We start from the raw sequence: 23,791 nt of genomic DNA on the forward strand, positions 1-23,791 counted from the left end.
TTCAGTAAAATGAAAAAGAGTTTAAGTTTTCAAATAGACCCACCTGGAAGAAATGAAAGAAACCTTCCTGGCACATTTTGTCAGACCTTAGGACCATATAATAAATCTTTTATCATTACCATTATGGACCATGCGATTCCCAGTAACCTCAATACTTGTTTGCTTATTTTCTTCTAAATAATAATAATACTAAAATACTTTTCTTATTTAGAAAAAAAGTTTGGCAGATTTTGTCATTAAGAGACACTGTGTGTAGTAAAAGACTGCAAATAACATGATGTTCAATTTGGGTTGTTTGTTTAGCATAAGCCTTGAATTTTCCCGAAAGATCAGTTTTTGAGGGAAAAGGAATAAAAAAAGTATATACATGTTCTAAGTTAAATTTGATTAACAACCATTCTTGGTTTACCAGAGTTCTATGAGAATTTTCTAATAGAAAAAACAAAAAAAATCTATTTCGGCTAAGTATTAAGAACATCATAATTAACTGTTAATATGCATAGTTGTTCTAATTTTTTATTTGAATGTGTTAATTGAAAATGCATTCTGATTTATATTTTAAATGTAAATTTGTTTTTAGGCGCACACAGTTAGCAGTAGTATTAGAAAAGTACATTCTGACTAAAAGAAAGAAGCATAATGGTAAGTTATTTTTAAAAGCTACTTCATGTCATCTAAGTTCTTATCAATCTTTTGAACAAAAGTGTATTTTTTTCATTTCTGATTCTGTGTTTTTTAATTGAAGTAAATTTGTTGAAGAATTATTGCTAAATATAGGTCACTAAAAATTGTCAACGATAATTATTCTATTTGTACGCCAATTTATTTTTTTCCTAAGATTAAAATCATGCAAAAATTTACGCATCAAAATCACACATCAATTTAAAATTAAGAAAATTGTTAAATAAGGATAAATTCAGATTGTTTTTTTCTAATAGTGTGATTTGAATGAATGTGTGATTTGAATTTCAATGAATGTTAAGTTTTTCTATGTTTAAGTATTTATGAAATTGAAGTAAATGTCTTAGATAACACAATACATTTTATCATACAACAGAATATATATAAACAGAAAGATATATCTCAGAAGTTAATTTTGTGATTTATTCATTTTAGCCTGTTTTTCATCAGTTAATAGTGTTTTAATAATTTTCAATCATGTATTTGCATGTATTATTTTTTACTGTAAGATTAATATAATTATGTAGTAATATTTATATGTGTAGTAATATTAATGTGTGTAGTAATATTAATATAATTACAAATGTATTGCTTTTCTGGTTTTATGCTAAAGTGTTTAATTGTGTCACCTTATTTTCAAGTGCATGTAAAAAATAAAGATTTTTTTTATAAACTAACTTTTTTTTTTTTTTAAAATAAGTCATTGGGATAGAATTTTTGTTGTTGTTTCAAGTGAAATTAATTATTGATTATGATTACTTTTTTAAAAAAACTTTTTTTATATTAAACAGGGTGCGGAGCATTTTTAAAAAGTGCTTAATGGTGCTTATTTTTGATTTACGTTCTTAAAAGCCCTTAAAGGTGCTTTTTTTATTCGGAGTATGTAAAAAGTGCTTAATTTTAGAAAGAGATTTTTTCTTTGCTGTATCGATTGTCATTTTATATTACAGAAAAGGCATGATTTTCACAATTTTCTCTGAAATATTTATCCGAAACTAGTTATTTTATCATGATTATGTTAAGTTTTTTAAAATGTTTCTAAATTTTATGTTTACCAATTAGGAACTATAAACGATAGAAAAAAATAATTTTTATTACTGCACAAGTCCTAATTATGATTTTTTTTTTGGAAAGTGATTAAAAATACTTTTTGATTTCTTAAAAGGTGCTTATTTTTTTTGCAAAATCTGGCTACACACCCTATTAAAATGAAAATTAATATTTTTTTCACTTTGACTTAATTTCTTTTTCGATTGGTTTATATTTTCAGACTGAGTATGTCTCTCGTTACGATGAGAGCCGTCGTCAAATATCTAAATCATCTTCCTCTGATGTAATGACTTCTAAAAGGGTAAATGACCACCATTGGTCTGAAACTAGAATAATTGCTCAAAAGAATGAAGGCAGAGACAAAAGTTTCACTTCAATAAACAAAGAATTAGTAAGTGGATTATAGCTCAGTTTCTTGGTACAATATAACTTAATTTCAATAATATACGAATAAAAAGACTTATATTAATATTTTACTTTGTTGTAATTATCACATGTTTATGCTAACTTATTTAAGAGGAAACCAAAATCATTTGCTCTGACAGAAATCTGCTGTTAGAAAAGAGAAATTGACATTTTTTACTAATGCTACAAATATAATTTGTAATTAATTATAATTATTGAAAACTGAAATTTATTTTCCATAATTGTCTTGCTCTGTGCAAAATGTGAGTCAAATTTTTAACACTATTGTGGTTCAAGATATCAGTTATGCCAAACCCGGAGTAAGGTTTAATTAAGTTTTGTGAAAATTGGGTAAAATTTACATTTGCAAATATCAGCTAGTAGGAAATACTTTTTTTTATTTTACTTATTTATTATGATTATTTTTTTTTGTTATTTAAAGTGACCCGTTTTTGTGTTCTAAAATCAGGTTAAAAGGTGGAATTTTCTCTAATTTGATTATATATACTATAAAAATTCTGCTTTTCTTAATTTAATAGCCTAAAGCCCCTTGTAAAAGCGACAAATAATAGTAAAAAGAAAATTATCTGGTCACAAATTGAGAGAGATGTAAAGATGGATGAGAGAGATAAAGACCCTCTGCTCGAATTCGGTGTGAAAGGGAATATGTATATGTATAGAAAAATATTTGAAATTACTTTAGCTTTATTAAGTGTCTCAGTTTTGTGCATAATTTCGTAGTGTTGTTCAATGCTCATTTTTTAATTTTTTTAGGTATTCAGCTAGTAAAAAAATGGTATTTTAAACAATAATAATAATGAAGTGTGTCCGAAAGGGATTTCTCTAATTCAAAATATTGCAAAAGTCTTAATATTTCAAGTCGTAATATATTAAAAATATTGCCAAACATTGTTGGCCAAAATATAAAGAATTGCTTTAAGAACATGGATTTGCGGTGGATTATTGATATTCATGCTTGTCAAAGTGTGATTAAATCAGAAAATTGGATTTATGATGGAATGGTAACAAAAAAAAGTGACAAGTGACCAAATAAAAGCATCAAAAAGTGGTAACTAAAATTCTTTATTTTATCTTTTTTTAAATTATGTTAACGAAAAGGAGAAAAATAAGCATTTTATATTTACCAAACAACTGCTAATTTTTTTTTTACTTTTGTATTTCTAAAATTTAACATTTGAGTTGCACACAGTATATATACAATAAACTTAATTTTTAATCTATACATGTTGTAAAATAAGTTGCATACTGTTATTTTGCTTAATAATCATTATGCTGCTAATTTTATGCGTAATTAAGTTAAAAATAAGAAATTTTTGATTTCTTTTATGTATACTTAGTTATGTATGCTTTTATTACTAATTGTTATAATATAAATTTTTATGTTTATTTTTTTTTTCAACAATGATTTTTAACCAAAATGTTCTGCTTTATCTTATTAATTATTTTGTAAAAAAGAACTGAACAATATGTAGATCAATGACCTTATGGCACACAGCCCAGAATCTGATGAATAATAAAAAATAAAAAAAATTACATTTGAACATCCATCTTTGGTTCTATTTATTAAACTAAACATTCAATCAATCAATCATTGTAGTTTTTTTAAAATTAATCAATTCCATCATATCAATTTTATTTATCAATCTTTTTGTAATACTTAGTTTCTTTTTTAGTATCATAATATTTCCTTATTTTTTACAGAGTAGGAAAAATGTGCCCACTATGAGTGATATGCTTTGCAAGCGTGGGATGGATGACAAATCAAACCGCCCTTTTTTAGAAGACTACAAAATTACTCGTAAATTAGACATACGGCCATCTGACTCATCTTACACGAGGAAACTTTCTTCAGATACTACAAATTCTACCATAGAAATGTCCACTGTTGTGCATTACTCTAAAACTCATTTAGACAGAGATGTACAGAATTGCCATACTTCTACTAAAAACAGAGACTCTACTCATAAAACAGTTGCTCATAATCACAAGAAAAAATTAGATTTTTTTTGTAGTGATAAGAGAAAAACTGTTGAGAATACTCACCCTCCTTCTTACTTTTCTCATGTATCTGAAGTTAGGCAGCTGAATGGTGTCTCTCACGATAGTCATCATTACAGAACTACCAATCATGTGCCCAATGGTTACTGCCATTCAGAAATTAACCAATCTCAATCAAGAGATTCTAGTCACGTGCCAATTCATGGTTCAGAGGGCAATTTATTACCAGCTCCTCTCATAAGATGCACTGATCTCGATAAAAGGTCCTTCGCCAAATACATATCACCAGTACAAGCTCAGAATCACATAAGTCCTGCATTAAATTATGTTTCACACGGTAACTCTAAAGATGGATATTCTTCACCTTCTAGTCAAAAAATGGTTAACCCTGAAGAATCTTTTAGCCGTCCTAACTCTTCAGCATGGGGGGAGGAGGAAAATTCCAATGAGGACAAGTCACTTTCTGTGAATTTCCCAAATCCTGTGACGTCCACCCCTACTCCAGAAAAACCACGTTATCCGTATTCCATAGAGATGAGGGAAGGAATGTTTAAAACCGTCAAGGAAGGTCCAGACCACGAAACACTTCGGATTCATATCATTGAGAATTACGGATCTGGTGACTTGAGAGATGGTGGTTTTAGTTGGGGATGGAGCATTGAACAGAGAAGTTCTGTTCTGCCATCTACCAGAACATCTTCAGCATCGAAGGATAAAAGTAACTCTAGTGCCAATAAAGATGTTCATAAGTCCAAAAGAAGACTTGAATTTGAAAAGACATCAGGTTCACCTACACCAAAGAAATCAAAGACCAAAGTCTCAGATGGTCGGGACCCAAAGAGCAATAGAGAATATTCTTCAAAAGCTACTGCTGAAGATAAAAGTAAATCTAACCCTGTTGCCCCGCCAAAATATTTGAGCCCTCATATGAAACATAATTCGATGCAGGGTGAAAAAGTGACCAAGTCCTCAAAATATTCACATACTGATGTGAAAAAATCACCAAACTTTGGAAGGAACCTGGAGTTTGACAAACATGCTGGGACTGCAGTGTCTCCTGCAGAGAAAAGAAAATCTCCAATTTATGTGGTAGGTTTTTTAATTATAATATTTCTAAATATATCTTTTTGTATTTGTTTTCATCTTTTTCTGTATTTGATGTGTATATATATATGAGGTCTCAGGTAACAGCAATTGCTTATTTTAAAGTTAAGAAATGAAACTAGATAAATATTTTGCTCTGATACATGATGAATTTCATTTTGGTTTATTTCATATTGAAGATGTTCTAGGAATCCTACAGTATGATACTGGGCCACTAACTCTGGCCAAGAGCCTAAGTCACGATAAATCTTGCGATAAAGTACAGTTTTTCGCCATAATAAAGTAGTCATAGCTAGATGTGATATAGCTCAAAAACTATTTGTGGCCAGAAGCCTGTAAGGCAGGTGCACTTTCTGTTGTTCAAGCGTTCCTTTTGTCAGTCGTATAGGCCAATGCTTTCTACTTTCTTGACCAAAATAATTTTTTATTCTTGTACACATATCTTTTTCTAATTACTGACATTTCTGCACATTGTATATATATATAAGTCTATTTGTCATATTTTTACTATTATGACAAATATAATATTTTATTAATTAATTTTATTATTCTTTTATTTATTTGTTTTAATTGTACATGTTGTTTCACTTATTTATTCTGAAAAGTTTAGATGTAATTAAATAATTATTTCACATAATTTATATTACTACAGTGTTCTCCCTAAGTGTTTTTCGAAAGACGGCCTACTCTGCTTACCCTTTGATCCAAATAAATCTGCCCTCTTTTTCCTTTTTCTAAAAAATGATTATTTCAGTATAACTTCTACAGTATAAGTCATATTCAATATTGAAAAAAATTAATTCAGTGCTTAAATAATAATTACACTATGTTAAAACTATCTGTGCTTAAAGGTTTCATTCTGATTACTATTACAAATATTCACTTTGTTAGGATTATTATTAATTGGTTAAATTTTTATAAGTTATCTTGATATATATATATTTTTATTGGTATTAATTTTATTAGGTATAAATTTTTAGGGATTTTAAATTTTAAAGCTATTTTTAAATAAATATTTTTTTAAAAATGATTTTCAGTTTAAATTATAGAAAAAAGCTTTCAAGTTTATTATTTAATCATTTTTTGCTTGTTTACTTTTTTTAAGAAAAAATTATGCACAAAGAATGCCTTTTAGCATGCCTTTAATTATTTTTATAAACTACAAATTTTTCTATTTTAATAATGAGTGAACTACTTTTTGAAATATACACATTAAATAATATAAAATGGTAATTTAATAATTGTTGAAGATAAAATTCAGTTATTACATAATATTACACATTTTAATATATTTTTACAGTGTTAAGTGAGTGTCCTTTCAAAATTCAAAGTGCCCTTTTTAGTGAAGTGCCCTGCCTTATTTTATTCCTAGGGAGAACTCTGTTTCTAAATTCATGTTTGCATTAATATTGCATTTTTTTCCAAGTTGTGGAACATTTTAAACTATTCCAAAAAAAAAAAAAAAAAAAAAAAAAACATAAAACTAATAAAAGATAATTTCTTTAAATAATAACACCTTCACAGCCAATCTTTCACCAGTACAGGTTTCTACTCTAGTACTGGTTTAAGATGGGCAGCAAATGTGTTAAATTTTGTATGCATTCATTTAAGTTCTGTATTGTTGAGGTGGCAGTAAGTAATTTAATAATGTAAGAATAACTTTTGTTTTTAAAGCCTTCCTCGGAAATGATAGCCCATCTTTCCAAAACAGATTGCTCTGGGAAAAACAACGTGATTGGTGAGTAGTTAACACAGCATGGAATTCAATTTATTCAGTGTTGTGTAATTAATTCCAGTAGAAAACTCAAAGTTTCATTGTTTTTATACCTCTATTAAGCAATCATCAATGACATATTTGTGTTTAAAAGGGATTTTTTTTTTTTCAAAACTTCAAAATTCATCAGCTTTGAGTTTTCAACTTTTTCTTTCTTTCTAACTTTTCCAGGTTACTAACAATTGTTTTTTTTTTTTCAGGAATTAATTATTGTGTTTGTTATATTTTTTGTCTACTTTTTAATTGCATGCATGATTATGTATTGTTTATTAAAAAGTTTCCCTTCCTAAAACAAACTAACACAATGGAAAATAAATAAGTATTAAATTAGGTAAACTGGGCTTGCTGTAGGTGAACTTTTAAATTTTTACTTTTCATCGAAATAAAAGTTCTTATGAAATATGCAACAGAAAATTGAAAATCTTATTGGTGCAATTTAAGTAGACCAATTTGGCAAATGCAGTGGGAATAGACCTTAAGTTTCTGAAAATCGGTTAGATGATTATGTTACTACATTCTGACAAAAGGTATTTTATGCATTTGCCTGCATTGTTTTTTGACCATTATGATGAAACAAGATTGTTCCTCATGGACTATTAGAGTAACATTAACAATTAAACTAAACCAAAACCGTGTTAGACAAATAACATATTTAAAAAATGCCTGCATCTCAATATTTTAATAAATAAAAATATTAAGATAATTTTTAATGAAATTCATTAAATAGGACTTTACAAATTTTGATTCTCTTTATATCTCGATGCATTTTGTAACATCATAGGTTTTATGTTCAATTCAAATTTTTTAAAATCTAAATTAATATTTGGCAGGTGTTTCCCAATTTATTTTAATGGTCTTAATATATACTTGAGAGTAATACCTTTTCAATTCTTTTTGTAGTACAACTTTCTTGGATCAGTTTCTAAAAGAGTTAGGTTATTTGTAAGGAGAGTGTAATTTTTATCTGATGTTATATTTATTTATTAAAAACATGATTAATCCAATAAATTTTCTTCCAATTTCCTTAGATGATTCTACGATGGGTTTTATTTCGTCAAAAAAGGAAAGGAGTGTAGTTTATTCAGGAAGAAAGTCAGCTTTAGGTATATTAGTTTCTTATTACTTTAATTTTTTTAAGAACTTTTAAGCCTTGATTTTGCTAGATAAGGTTTTCTTTAAATCATCAAATGTGTTGGTGCAATGGTGGATTATTTTTGACACAAATTTATTTTCCATATTTGTAGGTATATAGCTCAAGTTTATCTGAAATTCTTTTTTATTTAAATTTTTTTTCTTTCTGATTGCTATTTCAGTGCTTTAAGTACGTCTGGAAATCCTGGAATTTTAATTTAAATTTGCGTGAAGAAAGTTAGAGAGTAATTTATTTACTTTTAGACCAGACCAGGATAATATTATGCAATAACCAATGACCAGTTATAATATTCGATAAATAATAAGTAGCCTTTTAAGTTGAAATGAGAAAATAACCTATTATTTCTTGTAAAAACTTTAAATTCAAGAAATTAAAACTAGTTGAATTGTAATAATGTGGATTGAATTTGGCAAGTTCTTCACTTGTTTGTGTTTGACAGTTTTTAGCTTGAAAAGTAAAGTGGAAACCTTGTTGAATAAATTTTGGTTCTGAAAGTCATTTTCCTCATGTGATCATTTTTATATTATGAATGTTTTTCTAATTTTAGAAGTACAACCATTGAAAGCTATGTGCTTTGAATCAGTAAAGAAAAATATTTTAGGTAAGTTCAGTTTTTTAATTATTATTTAATGAAAAAAAAATGTTTCCAGTTTTCTTGTCTGATAAGCTTTATTTCTATGCTTATAGGATTAAAAATTGGACAAAATGTGCCTTTTGAGTTACTGTTGCCTGCTTTAAAATTATGCAGTCCATCTAAACTTCACAAAATTGAAGAGCAGAATCGGGTGAGTTGAAAACTTTATTTGTTCAAAGGTTATAATAAAGGCATATGATTAAACTTAGTTAAAATTATTTTCAATGTACCAGAAACCACATTGACGTTTTTTATACAGCATATTTTATGCCAGTGTACATTGGGTCGTTGTTTACAAAACATCTTTTAGTTGTTACTTTTGAAGATTGATAGCAAGGTAAGATTGTTTTTCAAAAACATTTGAGAAAGCAAACCAACCAAATGTACGCCTCTTATCAAAGGAAAAAAATGCTTTTGACCTGAAATGGAGAAAAAATTCACTTGGAAAACGTATCTACATATATGTAATTATGCAGACTAATTTGCAGGAAGTGATTGTCATTCCAAACAACTATTTAAATCTATATCTAGTTGATTTTTTAAAAAAAAATATAGAAAATAAATGTAGTTAAATTATTTTAAAATTAATATACTTGCGATTTTATTTTTGTTCTTGCTTAAATTGATTTGTAATTGTTATGGTATTAAATTTAATGATTTTAAAATGTCTTGCACTCTGCTTACCTCTCTTTACTATCACAAAATGGTTCCTGCTGCATGTTATTGTATACTGAAATAATGATTAATAGAGCTTGATAAATGTACAGTCAAACTCGCTTATAAACATGCCCTGATTTAATGAGAACTAAGATTTAGCAAAAACATTGGATAGACATGGCTGATATAATGCTATATTTATGGAAGCGAAGCTCACGTTCAGCGAACAAACTCTAGGTTTAGTGAACAATATTTTTCATTGCAATATGTTTCATTGCGAGCAATATTGTTCATTGAAAAAATTCATTGAAAAAATTGTTAAATATTTCAAAGGAAACTCAAAATTAATCATGAGTCATAAGTCTAGCAAACGCATGAACTTTTCTTTAAAGCAAGTGTTTTAAGCTAATGATAATATTTTTGGGAACAAGAGTTCTTATTAAAAGAACAATAACACAAGAAAGAGACAATAGCAAGATTATACAGAAATATAAATGGACAACAACAGAAATAAAAAACAAATGAATTAAGTACTACATTTATCAGTTATCAAGCATGTATGAACTCTTATGATTTTTTTATATGTTTTTTTTACAAACACTCAATTATAACTGACAAATATTATTGTTCTGTTCCACTTGCTGTAAGCAAGTTCAACTATATATATATATGTGTGTATATATATATATATATATATATATATATATATATATATATATATATATATATATATATATATATATATATATATATATATATATATATATATATATATATATAAGTTCAAAATGAAGATAAAACAAAGGAAAATTATAGACATATGGAAAAAAAAGGGAGGAGGGGAATAATAATGAAAAAAATAAACAACTGATTTAAAAAAAAAGAAAAAAAAAGGATGAAATTCTTTTAAAAAAACCGGAAAATAAAAGATAGGAGCGCAAGTAATGTAATTAACAGATGTAAAAGATCATTTCATTATTATCATCAGTGCCAATAGATATTTTGTACTATTTTGAAATTTAGAGTTAATATTACATTCAATCATGCTTGGCTGATTTTTTTCCTCACTCACTCTTTAAGTCAAACAATATGATTTAATAGTTATGATATGAATGCATTGCATTGTTTATAATTGTTAAACTAAATTATAACAAACAAAAAAAGGATAGATTGATGCATTGGTAAAGAAATTGCATTCAACTTATTTTTCTGTAAGTTTTCTTGCAAAATATACATAATTTTTTTAGGTACTTTTTTTTCAAACTCAATAAAGTTGTTCAAGTTGAAAATTGTTAATATAAAATTGATAGAGAAAATTGTTCTAGCTAACATAAAATGTATTAAGTATGTTGTCTTTTGTGTTAAACTTCATTTTTCTAAATATTTGCTTAAGCTAAGTTAGCTAATCAAAATATAATTAATCTGATATTAAATAAACTTATACAGGATGAACACTTTTAATTTGTATTAAATTCCTGTATTATTTCTATATTATGTTATTTTTTTAATGACTATTTTTAAAGGACAGATTTTTTTTTCTCAATTTACTTAAGATACTTTTATCTATGCATGTGATTAATAATATTTTTAATGTATAGCATATTTCGAGACGTACTGACTGCCTTTGGAAAAAATTCTGTGAATCTGAGTTTCGTGATCAGAAGCGTCTTAATGGAGAAGCATGGAAAGATGTTTATTGGGTAGGACTTGCTTTTACCTCCTGTATACTTTTAATGTTGTATAATTTTAAGTATTTTTATTTTATACTTAATTCTTTCTAAAAGACTTACTCTTAGTGGTTTCATTGTAAATTGGAGAGTTATATTCGATGCAATTGGATAATCAATCTATATAATGAAATTGGTATAATCAATCTATATAATGAAATTGGTAATTAGATAGTTTTACTACTTTTTTCATAACAGGTCAATTTTTTATATTTTTAAAAATTTGTATGCAGCTTGAGCTTCCTGAAAAACTAAATATCTTAAACTAGGTCGAGTATTTACTGTATTTGTGTAATGTATTTATTTTCAATTGAAGGACAAATTGATTTTTTGATATTTCATGCATTTAAAGCTTGTTTTTTGTGCATTGCATTGATTAGTGTACAAAGATGTAAATGGATTTAATAATTACATTTTTTGAATTTATATGTAATAAAAATCACAGCTTAAATTCAATGAATTAGCAAAAAAAAGTTTAAATTTCTGTTAATTGAAAAGCTTGATAAAATTTAATTTGTTTTTCTTAATTATATTTTAAATTAAATATTTTCCTATAAATGTCGTTTCAGGGAAATAAGTGGTATAATGTATTTTAACCACAAAGCAACGTATTTTAATGTATTATTTACCACAAAGCATCAAATTTAAATATTTCTGAAAATCTTTGTCAGGTTCAATAGCATTAGCAGTTTCGTCATATATATCCAACTCTCACAATGGACTGTACTTTATCCTCATCTGCTGGATCCCACAAAATATCGTCTTCATTCCCCTCTATTGTATTTGAAATTCCACACTTTTTTAAAAAAAAAAAAATTTCAATAACATTTTAATCCTCATTTTGCTATCTGTCTAGTATGACCTCACACGACATGACATCTATTGGAATAATTGTCAACAGTGGTTATCTTTTGCATCTAACATACTAGAAATTTGTAATCAAAAATAGGTGCTCAACTTAGACAATGGAATATACTACATGTTAACAATTTGTTTGCATTATTCTTTCTCATTGTTTAATCTAAAATCTAAGCATTCTCTTTTAAGAGCTATTTTTGGTGGTAAATAATTATACCATGTACAATTTGCTTATTACTATACATTGTAGATTAATTAAATTTTTCTGTTCTACAGAGGGCTCGAACATTACGTGAAGCGAAGCTAAAAAATTTGGCAGCTAGCATCTCAAATGGAATGTCCAAAACTCATCCTGGTAAGTTCGCCATTTTGGCTGTCCAATCTTATGCTTCCTTTACATTTGATCCAAAAAGAACTGATAATAATAAAAAATCTGTCTTGACCAATTAATTGTCTCAATTTATGGTTTGAATGTCGGTATTTTATCTGTCTTTAAGAGAACAGGGTAATCTATATTAGACTAAAGTAGTAATTTATTCCCAAGAATAACATTGCAATTAAATAGCATTGGCTCTTTTTTTTATGTCTGATTTTATTATTTTGTATCATAGAGCAATAAACGTATTTCGATCAATGAATTATTCTTAGTTAATACTTTCTCTTTTTTTGTTAAGGAGTGGCCTTACCTTAATAACTTCAAAATAAATAATGGTTTTACAAATGAGCCCAAACCGCAGTACGCAAAATTAATGATTTAAAAAAATAAATAAAAGATTTATAAAGAAAGGGATTTGTTTGATTTTTAAACAGTTATTTTTATTCAAACTCGATTAAATTATTTTTATTTTTACCAGCCAAATTGTCTGATAAAATATATTAATGTTATTCAAACCATGACATTCCTGAAAATTCCTCAAAAAAATTCCAGTTGATTTAAAACAGTTATTTTTTAAAAAAGTCAAGTGACACAGTTTTAATTATGATTTTATTTTAAATCTATAATCATAGGGAAATTTAAAAAAAAATTAAGTGTCTGCGAATGCAATCCAAAGGTATAACTGCTGATTCATAATATTTTTTTACTATTAAATGATTTTATTACATTACAAAAACGAAAAAAAAAAACATTTAACATGTTTATTTATTTCTGACTAAAAACAATATATACATGCACATTAACATTGAGAATAGAAGAAGATTAATATAAATAACTGTAAGCAAAAATTAATTTAAAGAACTGCATTCATATTAACACTAAACATACCACAACCTGTCAAAAGACCGGTTGTTATATTTATTGTAAAGTGTTCGTATGTTTAGTGTTAAGTAATTATCATAATAAAGTAATACTAATAATTGTGCATCCTTAATTTTTTACTGCGAAATTGATATTTCACTTTTTGTGGGAAACTTAGGCAACTATAATTCATTCTTATTAACAGACGAAATTACATTAAAGGATTTCTTAATGTAACTGTAATTGTTTATTTTCGTTGTAAAGCGATAGTCGTGTCCAGTTGTTTGCATGTACGCTAACAATGAAACCACTAATTTTTGAGCTAAAAGAGCGGTATATCTTTTCTCCTCACTAGCAGCACGCATGCAACTAAACAACCTTCTGCCTTGCATAAATTATGTTTATTTTGTCGTCTACCTTTATTTTATTTTTCATTACAAAGATGGTTTTTTCCGTGAATGCTTTTTTTAATAATATTACAAAAGATATTTTTTTAAAAAAAGTATCCACAAAATTTAGAATCTCTGTGTGCGTGTGTCTATGTTATCTAACTATGTCAATAATTGTATGGAAGATGTGCTGATGTAGTAGATGTGGGACCTAAAAGGTTGAAAATTTCTAATTTAGGTATATTTTTCTAATTTTAGAGCGACAAGCAAAATGGGTTGGTGTTGGCACCAACAATCCTGAGAAACGACAAAGAAAAAACAAAGTTGATGAGGTCCGTACTAAAGTTGAAATTCTTAGAGTTGAAGAGATTCCTAAACCAGAAGCTAATGGAAAAGGAAACAGCTCAAGTACAACCCACAAGTCTTCAACTAAAAAGAGAAGTGGGTCTGAATCATCATCTTCAAACAGTCCGCATTCTGCCCAGAAACCCACTAGTCTGCCCAAAAATCAAGTCTCCAAGACTAGTAAAAAAAGTAAAGGATTCTTTTATTTTTGTTCTAAGATAAGTTATGTTTTTGCAGGAGTGATTCATACCAAGTAATTTAAATAGGAAATTTTTTCCCCCAAAAAATAAGTTAAATTCTTAAGTTTAAATAGATTTGGTAAAACTAGTCATAGTACTTCTGCAAATACAACTGATGTAAATTTTTCACTAAATCAAATATTTGTTTAAACTGTAATTACATATATTCTTAAGCTAAAATAATTTAGATAATAATAATAAATCTGAAAAAAAAAAATATAAATGAAAATATAAGATATTTCATCAGTATTTATTTAGTTTTGAAATTTTTATTGTTTTCTAGATTTTCTTTAAATTTATAATAAGATAATGAATTGGACAACGTTAAAAAGAAATAAGGCTATTATTTAGTAAACCAGTGACAAAATCGATTATCAAATTGCAAAATTCATTTACCAAATATTAATAATTGATATTGATATGATTAATGGGTATTAATGTAATTAATAACTACAGGCTGTTAAAGATCTTTTGAAATTTTTATTCTAATAGTACAATTATCTTAAATATTTAATTTTGAAGTAAGTTTTTTTTATTTATTATTCATTCAAAATATATTACACAGCTACTCAACAACCAAAGGCATTTCAGGTGGTTAAATAAGAAAAATTGTATTTTAAATGTACATACCATTCATGTCTTGACATTTTCATCTTTTCATGGCAGGCCATTTTTTGCCCCATATGTTCTTAGAAATTTATCCATTATGTGGAGGTACTGACACCTTTATTGATATAACTTTAGCATTTTAGTTATTTCTTTACAGTATATTAGAAGGAACAATTTTTAATTATTATATATTATTTGTATAGTTTTTATTGATATAATAGTTCATATTTATTTCCTTTAAATGCAGACCTTATGGATAATGAAGGTACGTATTTAATATTTGTTTTTAAATATCTAGTTTTTTTTTCTCCCAGAATTATTACAATATACCAGACTTTTGCACTAGATACAATTAGATACATTAGCCTTTCTTTATATTGTGCTTGTGGATTTTTTTAAAAAATGTTTTAGTTTGCCCTGGTAAAAATTCATTTATTATAAGAAATTAAGTTTTAAATATTTATTAAGTAAAAAATTTAATGGTTTTACATATTGATTTTTAATTTTGTTAAACTGATCTTAAAACATGTTTTCTGTTCAGAGCTGATAAGATATATATTTATACCTAAAACCTTTTAATCTTAACATTGGTTTTAAGATAGGGATTTTATATTTATTGATTTTAATTAATTGTTTTGACCTAAATGATTTAGTTATTCTTGTTTTTGTTTGCTATCATCATTAATATTCATATCATGAATATAGTGGTATGATGATTGTCTGATGTACTAATTGAAAAATATGATGTTTTGTAGATTACTTTTGATGTGTTTGTAGAACATTTTTTTTTATATATCCACAAGTTGCTCATGATTATTATATTTTTATTCATGCTTATCTTTATTTTAAGTTTGAAAGAAATTTGTTTTAAACCACATTTGTTTTAATAGTAGTTTAAAAAGAAATTATTTAGATTTTCCAAATGAGGATAGGGGTGGAATTTGAATAAAGGCAAATAACAAAAATTAAGCACAAATAAAGGGACAAAAATGAACTTTCTGTAGTTTTGGTCCTGTAAACAAAAGTCTTCCTCGGAGTTGGAACGCATTATAATTTTTTATTTCAATGCTGTGGTAGGTTTCTGTTTACAGAACTGAAGTTATGGTATAGCAAAAAAAATACTAACACTACAAAAGTTACAAAAATGGACATTCTTTGGTACTAAAACAAAAACCTCCCTCAGTGTTCTAACACAAAATCATTTAGTATTTCACTCTCTCTTTGCACATTTGAATATTTGCAATATTTAAAAGATCTGGTTTTGAGCTAATCTAAACCATGTACAAATTCACTGATTTTTAAATTTATTTGCCTTGTAGACTGTGCACTTTCTTTTTAGCTTTTTTCTACCACTTTTATAATCTGGAAAAAAATAAATAACTATGATTTACAAAACATGTACTAAGCTTTTTCAAAATATGCTTTTAGTGGTATTAGTTTAATATAGATCAATAGAATATTAGGTAATTGCAGTTTGAAGTAAATTACGTCGCTTATCAAACTATATCATACAGTGCTTGTTTAGTCAGGACATTGTGAATGCCAGCTAAGTATGGTCCTCGTAGCAATAGGGTTAAGGAGAGAATGGTATTTGCTTGGTTTTGGTAATTTGCAATTGTGTTTATTGGTTCAGGATGCAGTTCAGCAGCACAGTCAATTTCATTGCCTCTTTCATTCAGTGCTAAGAGAGTTTCCTCTACAGAGTAGGCACACAATACATGCCAAATTACAGGTATTTGTCATGGCCATCTCTTTTGCATAGCTGTCTGAGTTTTGCTCTTTATTGCTGTACCCTTTGAAATGCAAATATTAGATGTTTGTTGTTTTCCTAATTTTCAACTACCTCACTGATGAACTTTGTCGCTTTGAACTAAAAAAGTAGTATAGACTTAACATGTTTATTTTTTAGTGCCATCTGCTGCTAAATGTAGAAAACAAAACAACTTTTATCACTCAGAATCTTGGATTTACGTTGTCTGTTCCTTATGCTATTCAGTTTCCTGCATAATTTTCTACTGGTTTGTGAAAATTGCCCATGTCAGTTAAATTATACTGGATTTCACATAATCCTTCTAAAGAAAATCCCTCATTACGTTTTTCTAACAGATCAGTATTATTTGTGCCCTACAAAGCTTGCACCAATTTTTTCCTAGTTCTTCCAATGTTATCTTCTTCGACTTTTTCCTTCTGCTTTTCTTTTTCTTTCTGTAAGGAAGGCACTTGTTTATTAGCTTTTCTGACTTTCTTTCTATTCTATCTTATTGTCTTTTCATCTGTGAGAGGGGATTACTCCTTGAGATAAAATCAAAAAAGTGATGTTGAGATGGGTAAAGCACAGGAAGAGTGATTAAAGGATGAAAGCTTAAGTTGTTAAATTTGCAAATGGGATTTTTTCCAGCTAACCTCAACCTTTGGAATTATCCAAGCATTCAAAGAATGTTACACTAAACAGCTGGTTAGATAATCATTTCTTTTTCTAGCTTCTAGTGACCTGCAAGACGCTTCTAAAGCAAATATAAATGTACTGCAAACTTTGAACTATATTTAATCAATGTTGGACGGTGTCAAGTAAATTCGGAACATAAAATAATAATAAGGATAAGTGTGATGAATAAATTGTCATCTAAATTTCAAGTGGGTTTGATAACGCAGGATTCTCAGTAACCAAAGGTAGCATTAGTATTCTAGAATTAAATAGCATGGCTGAAGATGTTCCTAAATCGATGACACGTATATTGGCTGCAACACACACCCCCATTACTTTTTAATTCCTTCAATATCTGATTTAATACCTGCTCACAATGATAGTAATGAAAACGACAAGGACGAGTAAAAAATATCGGAGGCTATACGATCAAGAGTTTCATATTTTATTTTACAACTGTGGTTGAATAGCCAACCCGAATTTCAGTTTACGGCTACCAATATTCAACTGTGGAGCCTTGTAAATTTGAACCCAATTCAGAAGACAAGGAACTTGTAGATCAGTACCCCCAGAGGTATTGATTTGTTTTGAGAACTTGGAGGACTTCGTGACCCGCCAGATTTAACTTGCGCAATTCACAATTTAATATACAGGGACTCTTCTTCTGGCTGGATTTGAACTCCTGTTCTCTCAAACAAGAGTCCAACGTTCTACCAACTAGGTTAACCCAGCCCTAAGAGAGATAGGGATGAAATGGCATCTAAAACAAGTAAAGATCACAAATTTTTTCTAATATCTCGTGTTTATTTTTAAAAACTATGCTTATTTTTTTATCATTTTGTGCTTTCCAGCTGCATGCTTTTTTTAACGCTAATCTGACAGCAGTGTTACCCCTAACCATTTTTAGAAGGGCAGTCCACCCTGCATTCCCTTTGATGTGCCCTTTTTGCCTTTCTCATAATAATAAGCCGTTATAAAAACACTGCCTTTTTATTCATATTCCATGTAAGATAAAATAATTAACTATTTTATTAATAATTGCGCTCCTGTAAAATTATCTCTGTTTATTGGTTTAATTCTTATTGTTATTACAAATTTTTATTTTGTTGGGATTTACTTCAACTTGTTAAATTTTTTATGAATTTCTATTTTTTGGGGTGGGGGGGGGTATATTAATAAATTTTTTAAGTGATTTTTAAATATTAAGATTATTTTTTAAATAAAAACCTTTTTTTTTTTTAAAAAAAAAACACACCTTTAAATGTTTATCAATGAATCATTTATTTATTACTCTTTTTAGTTTACTTTTTTTGAAAAAAATGGCATAGTGATTGTCTTTTAACATGCCTTTAATTATTTTTTATAAACTACAAATTTTTCTCTTATTTTGATAAGGGGTCAGAATTACTTATTAAAATACACACATAAAATAGTATAAGAGGGTAATTTAAAATTGTTGTGGATCAAATTCAGTTATTACATAATATTACAGATTTTAATAAATGTTAATAGTGGTAAGTGAGTGCCCTTCAAAACTCTAAGTGCCCTTTTCTGTGAGGAAGCACCCTTTTTTAAATCCCTAGGTTGAACTCTGCCGACATAAAATGTAAAATCGTGGTTCCACTGTAGTGCAAAAGATAAAATTGTACTTATTAATTCATGTTTTACCATAAATTTTTGGAATTAGAGTGACATAGGTAAAATAATATTGTATATATATATATATATATATAAACATGTTTAAGAAAAATTGTTTTTAAACAACCTTACAAAAATTTGCTTCCTTTTTTTTTGCTGTTGTATAAATATTAATGAAATTTTTAATAATTTTTTTTTTTTTTAAATATTTGTTGCAAACAATTTCTTCTAATTTTTATAATATCTCTAGAAAATATTAATATCTGGTTTTAGTTATCGATAATAACTTATTATCAGGGGTCTGTCTAGGTTTTTGTAAGAGGTACCTATTTTGTGAAAATTTAGACATAATTTGTGAAAAATTAAAAATTATATTAAAAAATCAACACGAAAGTATGGTAAAAATATGGATTTATCGTTTCTTAAGGGATAAAAAAATAAAATTTTAAGAAAAAGTATTTTGTGAAACTACCGTTTTTCCTAAAGTTGTATTTGTGAAGGTACCGCTAAACGGTAGTAAATTCGGCCTGGACAGACCCCTGATTATGCTTTGGAGAGAAATGTACATTTTATGCATTATGTAAAAATGTTTAATGCTAGCATAAAATTAGCAATAATGCTAGCTTTTAATAAGCTACATTTTCAAATTGTTTTATTATTTATTGTTACTTTTGAAAAATGATATGGGAGAAACACAATGAGTTAAAAAAATGTTTGTGTATTGTCATGCTGCCCAGTAGAAGCTCCAAAAACTTGTGACTTGCTTACCTGGAAACAATGCCAAAAAACGGTTTTATGTAAAAATGTCACCTTTTACAGTCTACTACCATATTGCCCTGAGCTTTTTTATAATTGTTTCTGTGTTGAGGTTAGTAATGTCTTGTCGTTTGTGTCTAAGATAATAACTTCATGCTTAACGAATGAACAACTCTGAAGTCTTTTCGTGATAATTTTCCATGTTCAGAAAATTATGATTCTAATTGTTTATTTTGTCTTTGCAGCTCTTGCACCATTGATGTCTAAAACAAAGAAAATGTTGAACTTTGTTAATCGACGTCGCTGAATGCTTAATTTATTATGTACATTTTCACCTAAATGATGGAAGATTTAATTCAACGTTCTTACCAAAATGCAAAGTCTTGCCCTGTAATTAAATGTAAATTAAATACGCTATTTTTAAAGTTAAAAAAGGTGTTTTTAAAGTTTGTGACATTTTGCGCACAAGTTATCTGATGTTGATAATGTTATGAATATTTTAATGAAAATTTTAATAAACTCAAACAAAAATCTATGTTGGTAATTTTTTGCCTGCTTTTGTTCTTGAAATCAATTTATAGCTGGTAAAAAGGTACATTGTGAAATATATTTTTCAAATTCGAACATGATTTCCGTATTTAATTTTTAAAAATCTAATTGAAAAAGGTTTCCCAGGATAGGTCTCTAAAGTATACAATTGAAATGTACAATTTCTGTTTTCAGGTTAAAAAAATATATAGCTTAGATTGTTAACCAACTGTGAATATATATCCTGCATACTCTTGATATCTCAAAGTTGCAAAGTATCTCGAATTTCGAGATAACAAGTTCAGAACTGAATATGCTCCAAAAAAGTAAAAAAATATATTCTTAAATATTAATCTATGTATATATGGGTCATTTTCATATTTGGATGCCATTTGCTGTTTGCCTGAAAAGTTTTTTTTTTTTAGAAATTCTAAGAAACTAAATGATTTTTCTTTGTGTCATATTTATTAACAGACAGTTTCTAATACAGGAAGTACAACGTTTTAATGTCCTAATTATTTAATAGGTATTTTGTGGAAATTAAATAAAGGGAAACTGAATATACAGCTGTCCAAAACATAAATGCAAAAATGTTATTACACTAATTCAATTCTACTAACCAAGCTTCCCACCCTGTCATATTTTGCAATTATGTAAAATAGTCAAAATTATATTCTGATAATACATGGTGAGCCAGTCAAACCTGCATTTTTGAAAAGGGTGTGAGAGCTGTGAAAGTGGGCGGAGCGAGTTACAAAGGTTACCATTGCAGGGCTGATTGTGCTCCGGAAAAAATCCGGATTTCCGGATTTTTCGCTAACAGTGATCCGGAAGTTTCCGGAGATCGAAGGTTCAAATGTTTAAAAAAAATCATTGATCACAAAAATTTCCGGAAATCAAATTTTCAAAGGTGGAACTTGAAAACACAGTTTATTTTATTTGTTTGTAAGGGAGAGCCTGATACTTTATGAGCTTATATTCAAGATTAATATTCATTTTTTATCAGTAAATAGTTTTTATAATCATAAACTCAAGAAAGAAAGACATATTTGTAAATTTCAATTACTTCTCCAGGTTATCATAGGTATGTTTAAAATTTTAAATATATTTTAAGTAAACTAAGAAATATTGAGAAAAAGGAAAATAACCTTGTTTAAATTTTTTTCTAATTTTTCGATTCAAACTTTTTTTTCACCCAAGAAATTTTCCAGACTTGGACTCACAATTACCCCTGCCATTGTGTCTCCCACAACTAAGCATTTCAGTCGCCATGGAGCAGTGGTCAAAACAACAACGTTTGTTCGCTGTGAAAGCGTTTTATCAAAGTGGTAGTTATGCAGCCGCTCAGTGTCGTTTCCGGACGAATTTTCAAATGAATCGAAGTAGGCCAATGCCGTCTGTTAATTCAATCAAATTGTGGGTGAAAAACTTTGAAGCAATTGGTGAAGCAGAAGGGGTGGTGTTGAGAGAATTCCTCAGCGTATGCTCCGTGATGTGGTAGGCAGTTTCAGAAATCGCCTACAAGAATGTCACGATCGGGAAGGACACCATCTTACTGTTTTAAACAGTGAATGTTTTTTCTTAAATGCTTTTTAATGTAGATTAAGATAGTAACAATACAATTTTGAAATATCCGTCCGTTTATTTTTTACAGTCATTTCAAAAATGCAGGTTTGACTGGCTCACCCTGTATTATAATAAATAGAAAGAGTAATTTTTTAATTAATAAAATGCAACTGTCCAAAAATTAATGTCATGTCTGTTACCTTCCTTAATTAGTTGTATAAAATAAATCAATTTTTAGTTTTTTCTTTTGCAAGATAATTTAGTTTAGTGAGATTTTATTCAGGGTTGCCATGGGCAACTAAAATGCAACTATGCATGAGTGGACTATGGCAACTTTTTTTTGCCCTAAAAGGCTGAAAAAGCAACTATTTTCAGGAAAAGGAGATTATTGGGACACTTTTCTGTACTCCTAGCTATGTTTTTTTTTCTTTTTAAAGCATAAATTGGGTGTGAAATCTGCACCCCACAAGATAGTTTCTGAACACACTGAACTTTTTATTTCTTGATTGCCTTTTCAATGATGATTGCTTCGAAATTCCGCAAGATTTTTAAGAATATTTTTTTAATACGATATTACGATGCATGAATTTCGAATTTAAGTTATCACTTTTGGTATATATATATATATATATGTTACGGACGGGGAGTGTCGATGAAGCTTCAAAGCAGTCTAGGGTTGCATTTTAAAGCTTTTATTATGACAAAAAACACTTAAATGGCAGTACAAAATAATTAGAGCTGGAACATCTTAATGAGCTCGCTCCCCGTAGCCGTTCAGTGAGAGAATGAATGGGAGTCTGCTTACTCACAGGTGGCGCTAGGGTGGCGATGCAACACTCTGTCATCCTGACTTAGTCGGTCTCCGACTAATTGCTTCAAAGGTAAATATTAAACATTATTAAAGGTAATAAACATAAAATATTGATGACAGAAATATTTTGACAATTCAATTGAAATATAAAACAATAAATTTATGAAAATTTAAATCTTAACTAATCTTAAATAAGTAATAAAAAGATATTTTCAAATATATAAATCCACAAATTCTTTTATCTCACTTCTGAAAAATACGATCAATATGAATATATAGATCATTAAAATAGAAATTTGTCATCAATATCAGTTAAATATGTTCAATTAATTTTTGATTTATGCAATAAAAAACAAAATGAAAATTAAAAAAAAATATTTTTTTAAAATTTGAGTCTGTGTAAAAGTTCTTGCACAATTGAAAAGTTCATAGTTCGTATGAAAAAAAAAAAGGAAAAAGTTTATGGATCTTCCCACGGTTTCATTAAGTCTGCTGATGTGGATGTGACAGTTGGTCCTTCTCCTTGTGAACATCATATCTATCGTTGGGTCTAATTTTTGTCACTGTGTATGGACCGAAAAATTTTGGTCGAAGTTTCAAACCTGTCCCGAATTGGGTTCGTTTGATGGCAACTCTGTCGTGGAGCTTATACTTCGTTGCTGTCTTTCGTCTAGTATTATAATTGTGCTTGGTTTTTTCTTGCATCTCAAGTATATTGCTTTTTGCTTCTTTTCGCATTTGTTGTTGATTTTCAAGTAAAATATGTATGTGCTCTTCTTCGAGAATTTTCTTGATGTGCAGGTCTTCTTTATTTCTCATCTTAACTCCTGTTAAGAGCTCGAAGGGTGTAAACTTTGTTGTTGAAGAAACAGTGCTGTTGATTACACGTTGGACTGCTGGTACATGCTTGAACCATTTGCTGGGGTTGTCAAGGGATAACTTGGTGATGACTGAGATTATCGTAGCATGAAATTTTTCCACTTGTCCATTCCCACGAGGTTGACCTGTGGTGATTGTGATATGATCAATTTGTTCGTCTTCACAGTACTTTTTGAATTCTATTGAGGTGAATGCGGATCCTTTATCTGATATGATTCTTCTTGGATTTCCAAAAGTAATTTGTTGCAGTTGTAGTTTTTCCAAGGCATCTTTAGCTGATGTTGACTTGACTGGATAAATCCATAAG

The 23,791-nt window shown here is 28.1% G+C and overlaps 1 protein-coding gene across 6 annotated transcripts in view; it reads left to right on the forward strand.

The window, feature by feature from the left end:
- The window catches only part of LOC107442795 (uncharacterized), a 34,942-nt gene extending 14,707 nt beyond the window's left edge, over positions 1-20,235 (forward strand). For 2 of the 6 annotated variants that reach the window (XM_071185349.2, XM_071185350.2), the window contains 12 exons: positions 581-642; positions 1,952-2,122; positions 3,859-5,244; positions 6,934-6,997; positions 8,062-8,136; positions 8,734-8,787; positions 8,874-8,971; positions 11,076-11,177; positions 12,339-12,417; positions 13,947-14,222; positions 15,129-15,146; positions 19,946-20,235. In XM_071185349.2, the coding sequence (XP_071041450.2) occupies positions 640-642; positions 1,952-2,122; positions 3,859-5,244; positions 6,934-6,997; positions 8,062-8,136; positions 8,734-8,787; positions 8,874-8,971; positions 11,076-11,177; positions 12,339-12,417; positions 13,947-14,222; positions 15,129-15,146; positions 19,946-20,007 (2,388 nt within the window). In that variant the 5' untranslated portion in view covers positions 581-639 and the 3' untranslated portion in view covers positions 20,008-20,235. Of the gene's footprint in view, positions 1-580; positions 643-1,951; positions 2,123-2,910; positions 3,206-3,858; positions 5,245-6,933; positions 6,998-8,061; positions 8,137-8,733; positions 8,788-8,873; positions 8,972-11,075; positions 11,178-12,338; positions 12,418-13,946; positions 14,223-15,128; positions 15,147-19,945 lie in introns of all 6 variants that reach the window. The other 4 variants (XM_071185351.2, XM_071185352.2, XM_071185353.2 and 1 more) reach the window with 3 other exon arrangements.
- Positions 20,236-23,791: the final 3,556 nt, after the last annotated feature.

This window comes from Parasteatoda tepidariorum, chromosome 5 (assembly GCF_982258835.1).
Source record: "Parasteatoda tepidariorum strain Cologne lab strain chromosome 5, Ptep-v5.0, whole genome shotgun sequence".
NCBI lineage: Eukaryota > Metazoa > Arthropoda > Arachnida > Araneae > Theridiidae > Parasteatoda > Parasteatoda tepidariorum.